Raw genomic sequence first — 12301 nt, 5'->3', positions numbered from 1 at the left:
ATTTCAAAAGATAAAGTATTTTCCAATTTTTTTTTATGGTTTTCTATGAAAAAAATAAAGATTTAAAATAATTATTGATAAAAATATTTATTGTATTGAAAAATATTTTTTAAAATATTATTTAGATTTTTTTTAATGTTTATTGCACATGTAAACCTTAAACTATATAAAAAATTTACTTTAATCCTTTATGATCACATAATTTTAGATGCAAATTTATTTAAAGCCTAACTGTGAAACAAAATAGCAAGTTTAGATATTAATTTGTCAAAAAAAAAAAAAGTTTAAAAATCAAAATATCATTATCAATAGTTAAAAAATAGTTTGAAAACCACTAGTGATAATATCTCTCTATTATATTGCTTATCCATATCTGTAAATAAAAACTGATAATTTAAGATAGAAAAAATAGATATACCTAAATTCGATTCTTAATTTTCTAGTATATTCCAAGATGTAGGAATGAGGAGGGCACTATGCTACTCCAATTTGCTAGTAATTGTTTGAAATCTTATGATGAATTTGACGTTCAACTCTTTGATGATTTATTGCACACAACAATCCATTGGTACAGTCATCCTCAAGAGGATAAATATGTTAATGTTTAGGATGCTCTTTGAAAATTGAGGATTCATAAAATATTTAAATTATTTATTTGGAGAATTGCTACAAATTCTCTTCCTTCCCAAAACAAGATTCAAAAGTTTTGTTTTTTTAATCCTTGGAAAGGGCTTTATTGCTCCCCACTTCAATTTTTTCTGCCATTTACTTTCTTTTCATTTTTCATTTTTCATTCTTCATTTTTCATTATTATTATTATTATTATTATTATTATTATTATTATTTTTACCTATTTATGCCTAAATACCAACTGTGCCCCCACAATCTCTCTCCCAACAGCTCTTGAATTTTTTTTTCTTATTTATTTACCCTATCATCTCTTTTATTTATTTATTTTTCAATTACAGTTTAATATAGTTTTTTAAGCAATTTTTTTAAATTTTGGTTAAAATATTTATCAATAAATGTAGTTAGATAATAGTTATTTAATTACAATTCATATTCAATTACAATAACAAGCATTCAATACAATGTAATTAAATAAGTATTAGGATAATTATGCTCTTTTGGAAATTTAAATGTAGTTTGAATTGTTCAATATAAATGAAGGAAGCCTTGAATCAAAATTTTGATTTTAATCGGAATTTTACTGCCTCTATCAAGAAAATGCCAGCCAACATAAAACCTTAAAAATAAAATTGACCCCCCAAAAACAAAACAAAAAAAAGTCAAGGGCTTTTAGTAATTTTACACAAGAATGCAATGTGAAAAGCAAAATGGATCGTGTAAATGGCAAAGCCCTAAAAAAGATATGCTATGTAGGACTAGGCCGCGAGCCCCTAGTCCAAAGGCCCAAATTCCTCATATGGTTCAGACAAGTTGGAACCAAGGATATAAGCCGAGTGTGCATCTTTTCTGACAACCAAAATTCGTAGCTGCACATATTTCTCAGGTAAATTTACCAAAATCCCCTTATGTTATTTATTTATTTATTTATTTTTTACGCAATTAATCTTCCCCATTCTGGGACTTTATTTTCCCAGAAAACGGAGCGCGGGATTGTCATCATCTGCCCGTTCAAGCTGGTGCACACCCGGAACTTCGCTAATACGACATCGTCTTTACTTTCCCATATCTTTTTTCCAATCCTAGCTCTTTGATCTTCGTCTTCCCAATTCCAATCTAGTTAAGCTGAGGACTCTGGTCTCTGCATCTTCGAATTTCAGCACCACCAATGCCAGATCCAAAAAAATTTGTTAGAGGGGCACAATTAAAAATACCTTTTTTTATGAAATTAAATTATAAATATTGACATATTACCCAAAAAAAAAAAATTATAATTATTGACAATAAACTCAAAAATTAGATATTCATGAATAAGTACATAATTACTTATATAAAATTATGAAATAGTTACAATGTAAATAAATATTTGAAAAAATAAATATTTTTTTATGTAATTAACTTGGAAACTATGAGAAATTGATTTTTTGCTTTTTTTAATAAAAAAAATTAGTTATTCATATAAGAATAGTAAAAAATATTTTTAGATTTTTTTTCTGGAATAAAGAAATCGATAAGCTTATATGCAAATTTTAAAAACATGTTTGCAATAAAAAGAAAAAAAAAGAATAATAAAAAAAAGTTTAAGGGTTCTTAGTAAATTTATCGAAGAAGTATGTGGAGCTAGAAAATTTGTTTGTGTAAAATGAAGCACCCATAAGAGAATGCATTTTTGTGGTTTTACTATTACATTAAACCTCCAGTAAAACTAATCTTTTTAATTATTTATTCATTTTTATTGTATTAAAAAATTAGCAATGAAGTTTAATTCAAATATTTATTAAATTTTATATTTATAAGAATGATTTAATAGTAAAATTATTGGGGATACATTTCATTCATTCAGGTTTAAATTACAACCTAAGCGAAAATCCCTCTTCCCTCTATTATAATAAAAAAAAAATGTTTAATGAATTTTCTCTGTATCATAATTTAAAGAATTAATATTTATTTATGTTAGTTTTTGTTTGAATAACTCCACTCAACTGAATCAGCCACTGGAAGGGCCCCTCTCCCTGTGTATTTATACACCCGCAAGACCACTTCTCTTGCTCTTTGCTTCACGACACCGGCCCACATTCAATGTTCCTTCCTTTTTATATTTACCTGTTTAATTTCTTTTTGTTTGGGCTTTTCAATAAATTTACTGTTTCCTATTACAATATAAAAAAATTTGAGGGTTTTATTGAAGAATAATATTTAAGAAGATTTTTTTGTTCAAAATTACCGTTAATTACCATTTTTTTTTCTGTATTTGAAAAATTCTTAATCTTTGCATTTTATGCATTAATATATGCAAGTTTACTTAATCAAAAAAATTAAAGATGCTGACCCAGGCTGTCTCAACAATTTTTGAGGCCCTCGGCCAAAAAAAAATTTAGGGTCATAATTAAATATTATTTTTGATAAAATAGATTTTTGATATAAAATCTATTTTTTTTTATTTTTTTAGACATAAAATTATTAATTAAATTTTTATATTCAAGATTTAATAATAAATATTTTTCAATTGATAAAATTGCTAATTGTTTAATTTTTTTAAGATATAATTGAATATAAATAAACTTTTACTAATTTCAATTTTGAAAAATTTATTTCCATTGAAACTGCAATAACAAAAAATAATAAATCTATACATAGGGAAAAGAATTTATTTTTTTTTTTAAGTTTTAGTTCTCAAAATAAATTTAATTAATTTATTTGAATTAAGATATAAAATATATATATAAAAGCAAAAACTAGAAGAATACAAAATCTAATTTTTTACAAACTGTAAGTATAATTAGTAAATAATTAAAATCATAAATTCATAAAAAAAACAAAAATTAAAACTATTATGAGAATGAACAATACAAATTCATTAAAATAAATTATCACTCACAAGCTTATCTTTTATATTTTATTTTAAAGTCATTTGCATTAAAATTGCAAATGATATAAATTGTATACTAAAATTAAATAAATATAAAAAATAAATAGGTGATAAAGGATGAAAATAAGTGAGTAAGATAATAAAAAATGCATAAATAAATGAGAAAAAATGTATAAATGAGAGGGATATTTAATATATTTTTCTCTCTTTTTTATTATTAAAATATAATATATTATAGAATATAAAATATTTAATTGGACTTAGTTGGTGTTATTTTTCAAAAATAAAAATAGTTAAAAATAATTATTACAATAAATAATCGATTAGAATTCACATAAAAACAAATAATCAATTAAAAATAATTAAATGGTTTTAGTCTAAATTTTTATACTTTTAAAATAAATTAATAATTATAGTCTATTATGTATATTATATATATATATATATATGGATTTTTTTTTTAAGAGCCCTTAAGAAAATGGGGCCTAGGCATGGGCCTTAGTGGCGTATGCCTTAAGCCGGGCCTTAATTTCCTAAGCCCGTCACTGGAAAGAGGTCGCCCCATCTGAAATGCAGGACATAATTTTCTATGTTTCATGATTCATGTAATGGATGAAGCATCACATCATTTTATATAATATTATATATTTTTGATATACTTAATTAAAACATCTTAATAATAAATATTATTTTTAAAATTTGATATTGATATAAATTTTTTAATAATGAATGTTAAATTTTAACATTAACTATTTAATAATATATAAAAAAATTGGTATCTTCAAATTATAAATATTATTAAATAATTATGAAACCCATTTTTAATTTACTTTTTTACAAGTTAAAAATAATAGAGTATTAATTAGCTCAACAAATGAGAGAGAGCCGAATGTTAAATCTTGTGGATTGCATGCTAAAAATGAAAGTCCAACAATGCAAATAATTTTAAAATATTTATTTTATTTTTGAATGCTAAAGTTTTTAATTTTTTTAATTATTTACAGTAGTTTTCTGCGTTCCTCATAATTTTATAATAATAAATATGAATAGTTTATCCAATTGAATCAAACACGGTTAGAGGCTGTACACAAGGTTTTCCTTACTAAAGTGGAATAGAGATAGGTATAGGACCATAGGTATACCGTATACGTGTTCTATATATATATATATATATATATATATATATTCATATAAATATCACAGAGCCGCAATCTAAGCAAAGATCGATATTGAGTTCGGTCCGGGAAAAAGAATGATGGAGAATGCGCTTCAACGTTGTGGATCTGTGTTGCAGAACAAGGTAAAAGCAAAACCATCTATCTTTAAATTTTTTATTTTTAAAATTTTTCTCGTACTTGTATGTTTAGTACAATCCTTATCGCGATAGATCTGTTGTTGTTGTTGTTGTTTTTGGATTTTTATTTATTTATTTATTTAAATAGAAAAACAAGAGAGAGGGTGAGGAGGAGAAGGAGGATGATAGAATCAGTGAACTGCCAGATGATATTCTGGCGAGGATAGTTTCTGGGTTGCCTCTGAAAGAGGCAGTCGCTACAAGTGTTCTCGCCAAGCGATGGCGCTACATCTGGACCTTTACCAAAAATCTGGACTTCGATGCCGAGGAAACTCTCAACCGCATCATAGAATCACCTGGACAACTACTGAGGGTTGAGAGGCCAAAGTACATCGACCGGGTAAACAGTGTAATCGCGCAGCGCAGCAGCAAAAACAACATGGTCCGCGGCATCGATCGGTTTAGAATCGGTTTCGATCTGTGTCGTGAATTTTCATCTTCCATTGATAATTGGATTGAGTTCGCCATGAAAAACAGAGTTAAAACTCTCGAATTGGAGTTTTTTGAATATGGTGGACTTAGAATGAATTGTGATTGCTATATTCTTCGCAAAAAACACTTTGATCCCGTTGCACTCAAGTCCCTCAAAGTGCTTAATTTAACAAGTGTTGAGATACATGGCAGGGTTGTGGAGTGGCTGTTGTCTAAATGTCCTCTTCTTGAACGATTAAAAGTTGCTGGTTCTGACAAGTTGATCAATTTAAGGATTTCTGGGGTGCCTAATTTGAAGCATTTTGAGATTAGGCGGTGTATCAATATCAAAAAGGTTGAAATCTGTGCTGCTCAAAACCTTGTTTCGTTATATTCTCTGTCCACTTATCCTTACGAATTCATCTTGAGGAATGTACCTAAGCTTGTTGACCTACACATCGATACCGATTTTGGTTCCGATAACGATGAAGATCTTGGCCTTACCTTCACCTTACTTTCATCTTGTCTCTCTCAGTTGCAGATACTTCACCTAGATCTTCTTCTTCAGGTTAGGATATGTAATTATTAACTATCTACGATTCTATTTTATTTTATTTTTTGTTCTTTAATTATTATTTCTTTATAATAATAATAATAATAATAATTTTGCTTTCAGCCCCATGTGTGGAATCTCGAATATCCTAGGTTAACAAATCTTAAGCACTTAAAGTTGACACTTAGTGCAACTGAGAATCTCAATCTCTTGCTTTCCAGAATTATTCCTTTTCTGAAGGTGTCACCTTGCTTGCAAAGACTTGAGTTGATGGTGTGTATAGATTCTTACTTGATTAATTTTAGCTATATTTTTATTATACTTTTTGGATGCATGACAATGAGCATTATTATTATTATTATTTTCTCAATGCAAGTACAGATGCTGTTAGAGAAATATTTTGACGAAAAATGTGGATTTGTAAAGCAACCAACAAATTGCCCTGTCAAGGAAGTGGAAATATTAGGCTATTCAGGTCGTAAAAATCTCGATCAACTTATCATCTACTTTGCAGATAATTTGGTTGCCCTGCAAAAAATCGTTGTCCATCCTTGTGCATCTGCACATGAAAAATTCAACTTCGACCCAGCTTTCAGACGAATCAAGAATAGTAAAATCATAAAAGAGGAAGAAAAAATCAGAGATCATGCTATGCAGCATATTAAAGGAAAGATTCCTACTGCTGTAGAATTTGTTTGCCTCTAATATATTTTTAATATATTTAATATATCCAGAGATTGTGTTGATTATTAGAAATTATTTATTTAATAGTATGTTTATATTGGTTTTTTTTTTTTTTGTTAGCATTTATTTATATATTAAAATAATTGATTTGAATTATGATGGCTAATTGATTCTCGGGTAAGAAAGCAGAACCTCACCTCTTTAGGTTGCCAAACACAACTCTTTAACCTAAGAAGAAGTAAGCTGTTGAGTTGTTCGTTATAAGAATGAAGTATTCAATCTCATACTTGGGTTATACAATAAAACCTTAGGGATGGCCATCGATCATGAGCAAGACAGGGAAAAAAAAAAAAATATATATATATATATATATATCAAGAAGGCAGTTTTCAAGAGTTGTTCGTTATAGGAATGAAGTAAGTATTCAATCTCATACTTGGGTTATACAATAAAATCTTAGGGATGGCCATCGATCATGAGCAAGACAGGAAAATATATATCTATATATATATATATATACATACATATATATATCAAGAAGGCAGTTTTCAATCTCATCGTTATGAGATAAAACCCATAAGTTATAGAATGAAACCATAGGAGGTGATGATTGCTCAGAGAAAAACAAACAAAAATTTTCTACTTTTTTCATAGATATAAAATGCATTTTTATAGAGTTTTAGAAAGATATTACAGCTCAATCCTCTTCAATATATTAAAATCATTAAGACCATTCACACAGAGATTGCATACTAATGTGAGACCTGAAACTTGGTAAAGGAACTAGATGCATATTTCCAATTAAAGAAAGATTGTGTCACCTTAATAAAAATGATGTGCCACCAGATGATGGTATTGATAACATCATAACAGAGTCAGACCAATTTATAACTAGTATGGAGAGGTAAAATGCTATAGGTTTAAGATTAAACAGGAACAATACCAAGTGTGTATTAAAGTTTAGAAAATTACAGATATGGGTATTCGGACAGTAAACTTTATTGTCAAGAATTGCTGGAAAGTGATTGTTTTGAAACCTTTAATATCAATCAATTACAAGAATATAGAAGAGGATATTTTCTATGAAATAAAGCAGGATGTTTGAAGTGGATAGATAAAACGAAGAGACTCTCATAGCGAATTGGTTCAATATCAAGCAGATATATAAAAACGTCGTCAAAGTGTTGAACTAATTCCTTAATTTTCTCGGCAACCAAATGAAACCAGAAAAAAAATTTAAACAATAAATACATAGCAAGGAAAGAAAAAAATTGGCTTACACAGAAGAGTTGAGCGCGTTGGAATGCAATGAACGAAGGTTCTCTCAAGTCTCAGGTAGTTGGGTTGTTGTTGGTTTTCGCCTCCCTTTTCGAAGCTCACTCTGCTTTGCTTTCTCAACCCTTTTTCAGCTTTCAGTCCTAGCAAGGTGTCGTAATACCTTATTCACCCAAAGAAAAGGTTTAGGAACACTTCAACAAGCAAGAGAAATAGAAAGAGAGGAAAGAGCAGCAGTGTAGTAGCCAACAAGTCAATTATGGGCCAATCTGGCAATCATTTCAAAATAGATTTATGCCAACTGGAATATTCGTGCATATTTTATATTATATAATATGATTATTTATTTATTTATTTATTTTTCGTTTACTTCGTCTTTTTATTTTTTTATTTTTTTTATTTTAACTTTTTATGTGAGATTCTTTTTGGTAAATACTTTTTTACGTGAGAAGGATATAGTGTAAATTGATTATAGTGTAAATTAATTGTGATAAATTGATTATTTACACTTCATTTTGATTTTATTATTGCATTATTTTAACATTATAAAATTATGATATTTTGATAAGATAATTATTGTTCATATATTCTTTAAATAAATATATATATATATATATATATAATTATAATTATAATAAAAGACACATTTGTATATAATATCAAAAAATAATTAAATTTCAGAAAATAAATTATCTCAAATTTCTAAGATAAAGGATATATGGGTTGCGGTTGTGGAACATGGAAGCTCTCCATGCACCCTAATTTTCTTTTTTTATTATTCATTTTAAACAGAAAATAAATGTTTTTATTAAAAAATTAAATCATGATACAAGAAACATCATGCACCATATTACTAATAATGCATAATATTATAGTTACCATTTAGTCTACTAACATATTTATAAATAATATATGTTTCATTATTTGATTAATTTATATTTAGAAACACTTATCCCCTTAAGTATTTATTTATTAATTTTTAGATCATATTAATATATTAACCAATTAAAAAATAATAACATATCTATCAATAGTATACGTTTCATTATTTGATTAATTTATATTTAGTAATATTTATCCCCTTAAATATTTATTTATCAATTTTTAAATTATATTAATATATTAACTAATTACTACTTTTTTCGTTTTCCTACAATCATTGAGTTGCCCATTTTTTTAGTTTTAATTGCTGATTATTTTCGTTAATTTGTTTTCCAATTCTCGATTTTAATTTGGTTGTTACGTTAATTCGCTTAGCTAGCATTATTGTTTAAAAAGAAGTCACTTTGAAACATACCATTTTAATCAGATGACTCCTGAAAATGGGTTAGGCTTTAGTTAGTTAGTTCTTAGTTATAAAAATCAAAGCTAGTGAGTTTAGCTTTAACAATTAATGTTTTTTTTTTTTTTTTCAACAGTTAAATGAAATTTATTTTCCTATGTTTATGTTAAATAAAGCCACATCCAACGGCTACAATGTGACGAATGCGGAGTGCAACCCTTTTGATTGGTGCTGTTCGAAGAATTTCGATGGGGTCCGATGGATTTTTCAATTAGGTTTGATGGGATTTCAAAAGATTGGAACGGGGCTTCGAAAACTGTGTCAAAATTGAATAAAAAAATTTGCAAAATTTTCAAAGAGGTTCTAACTCCGAAATTATTGCAATTTCTTTTAATGCAAATTTATTATTATTATTACACTCCCAAATTCTTTTCAATGATTTTTTCTCACTTAAAGTTGGGTTGGGTCGGCAGAACTACATATATGAGCTATCATCGTATTTGGCCCTGATGCTTTGGAGGATTAACCAGAGGTTCACACTTATAAACTTCCAAATGATGCAGAGGAGACCTTCTCAAAAGCACTCAAGCTATTAACGGTGTCTAAATTTTTTTACGCTATCTAAATTTTATGATCTTCTTGAATCTCCATCTTACGTAGTACTAAAACTGACTGTCTCCTTTCCCACTTTCTGCATATATTCTTTTGTTTAGAAGTCGAGGATGATTATGCTATGTGAAACAAAACTAAAATACAGACTATAATTGAAAACAGTATGTATGGGGGCTCCAATATATTACTCTCAATTAGTGGCGGATCCAGAAATTTTGTTTAGGGGCACAGTTGAATGGTAAAAGATATTTTTTTAAGTGATGGTAAAATAAGTTGTTACATTAAACTAATAACTATGTATTTTATAAAGTTTAATGAATTTCAAATTAGGATCTATTGCTACAATTTTTGAACAAATTGAAATGAACTTCATTGAATAATGTTGTAAAACAATTTTACATTTTTCAAAAGAATATTTTATAATATAAAGAACACAAAACTTCATATAAAATTAAAAATAAAAATTGAGAAGTAACATTATTCTATAGGGACTACATGGTATTATTTATTATTCTTAAAGAAATATTTATAAAAGACAAAAACGTATAAAATATATTAAAAAAAATTGATGAGGGGGGCATAAGCTAGATCCGCCCATGCTCTCAATAGTCAGATCATTTATTTTTTGGGGTAAAAAAAAAAAAAATTAACAACAAACATCGTAGTTAAACATTATTTTTCTGTAATCTTCTACCTTATCTCCCACTTTGTAACATTTATCATTTTAATTTTTTTGGGAGGCGTTACTTCCCCTGAAGCAATAGTTTCTGCCGGAGCAATTAATGCTCATATTCCTGTAATGCCCTCTAGCCGATTGAACCCTTGATATACATATATATGTATATATATATATATATATATATATGTATATTTATGTATTTATAAAACCGACTAAAACAAATCAATGCATAAATTTTCCAATCACAAACCGCTTGAATACCATAGGAAGCAAAAAAGTTTTTTATACCTATAAACTCAAATTTCTTATCAATTTTTTGTAAATCATAATGAAAAGATAAGAGTTTTTGATATAGGCTTAGAAAGTTCGAATAGAAACCAAATATTTACACTTCGAGTTTTTCAAAAACTTTTCAGTAAACAAAATGTGACCACAGAAAAAAAAAAAAAAATGAAGTTTATATGAGAAAATTAGTGAGACCATGATACTGACAAAAATAAGAATTCTCTCAAGAAAAAAGAATAAGAAGAATAATTTTTTTTGGATTAGTCAAACCTTCTAAAACTAAACTTCTGTATTTCATTACCCTAAGCCTGACTTGCTTCTTGAAAATTATGATGGAAAGTAGAAGAAATTCGGGGAGAAAAACTAGGGTACCTCTTCCTCTTCTTTGCCCTTGAAACCTATATTTTTATATCATTCCCACAATCTCAATCACTCTAACAATAGTAATTACTTCCCACAGCTCTCACCTCCCTGTCTAACACCATCATCTTATTTATCAACTTGATATGAGCAGGATCATGAAACTATTATTATAACTTTTATTTTTTCTATACATGTGAAAGGGTAAAAAAAAAAAAAAAAAAAAAACATGGCATTGACTGTATGGTATTACAGAAGTATGGGCATTAGTTGTCGTGGTAGATATAAAAGGACTTGCCTCCACATGAGTATGGAAGTATTTCTCCGTACTTTGATTATATGTGAAAGTTTTATTTGTCTATATATTATATGGTGGATTTCATAATTAATTAATTATGCTTTAATTATTGGGATCATGCAAACTAATTTTGATTGATTACAAAATTTGAATAGACTGGTGATTGTACGGTAAGGATGGAACCTGCCATAACTTTGACACATGAGAGGAATGTCCCCACATTGATGTGGAGGCATGTAGTTTCCTATGAGAATATACTGTGTTATATGAGTATGTGTGCTAGCTTTCTCCCGTAAGAGAATTAATAATGCACATCTCTCTCTCATCTCTGTGTTTGTTGTCCTGAATATGTATAAATATATATATATATATATAATTGCTTGGTAAGGTTTCAAATATAAAAAATTTGCACGATATTTCAACAAAATTTCATTTCTTTCATTAAGTTGATAGAATATTTAAGTTTCAAAAAAAAAAAAAGTTGATAATTTCTTTCAAAAATTTTGATATGAAAATTTTTATCAATATAGTTTCATATCAATTATTTCATAATTTGGTCAAAATTTCGATAATATATGTTGATATTTCCAAAATATTCACCATAATATTTACAGAATTTTAAAAATATTCATTAAATTTTAGAAAGATTATTAAACTCATATAGAGATTCAAATTGAGCACGAAAAGATTGCATCTACATGCGTCTATTGGTAATATCCATTAAATTTGCCATAACAGTACCCTAACATTTCTTATTATGGTAGTGTTATGGTAATTTCCACTAATATTTTTTTTTTCAATTTTTATAGTTAACTTAATAAAATATTAATTAAATAAGATTATTATGGAATTTCAATAATAGATTTATTTATTTTTATATAAATTTTCATGATTTTTTTTATAGGATTTTATCAATATTTGATGTATTTCCATTAGTACTAATATTTTGAACCTTGGTTTGGAGAGTGGAAATATATGGGTGCACGTGCAAGCAAGGAAGAAAAAGTAGGCG

The 12301-nt window shown here is 27.4% G+C and overlaps 1 protein-coding gene across 1 annotated transcript; it reads left to right on the top strand.

Moving 5' to 3' along the window:
• The first annotated feature begins 4643 nt into the window (after window positions 1-4643).
• On the top strand, window positions 4644-6609 carry LOC107410999 (putative F-box protein At1g49610). The gene is made up of 4 exons (XM_016018506.4): window positions 4644-4796; window positions 4939-5829; window positions 5938-6087; window positions 6196-6609. Exons 1-4 carry the CDS (start codon window positions 4749-4751, stop codon window positions 6517-6519), a joined length of 1413 nt encoding a protein of 470 aa, XP_015873992.3. The 5' UTR covers window positions 4644-4748; the 3' UTR covers window positions 6520-6609.
• Window positions 6610-12301: the final 5692 nt, after the last annotated feature.

Source organism: Ziziphus jujuba, chromosome 10 (genome assembly GCF_031755915.1).
Source record: "Ziziphus jujuba cultivar Dongzao chromosome 10, ASM3175591v1".
NCBI lineage: Eukaryota > Viridiplantae > Streptophyta > Magnoliopsida > Rosales > Rhamnaceae > Ziziphus > Ziziphus jujuba.
This window is presented reverse-complemented; position numbering and strand designations above follow the sequence as displayed.

Bases quoted from the DNA above. Each gene is read 5' to 3' on its own strand.
- LOC107410999 (XM_016018506.4), top strand. From the start codon at position 4,749: ATGATGGAGAATGCGCTTCAACGTTGTGGATCTGTGTTGCAGAACAAG. The intron at 4,797-4,938 runs GTAAAAGCAAAA...TTATTTAAATAG, and splicing joins GATCTGTGTTGCAGAACAAG to AAAAACAAGAGAGAGGGTGA. The intron at 5,830-5,937 runs GTTAGGATATGT...TTTTGCTTTCAG, and splicing joins ACCTAGATCTTCTTCTTCAG to CCCCATGTGTGGAATCTCGA.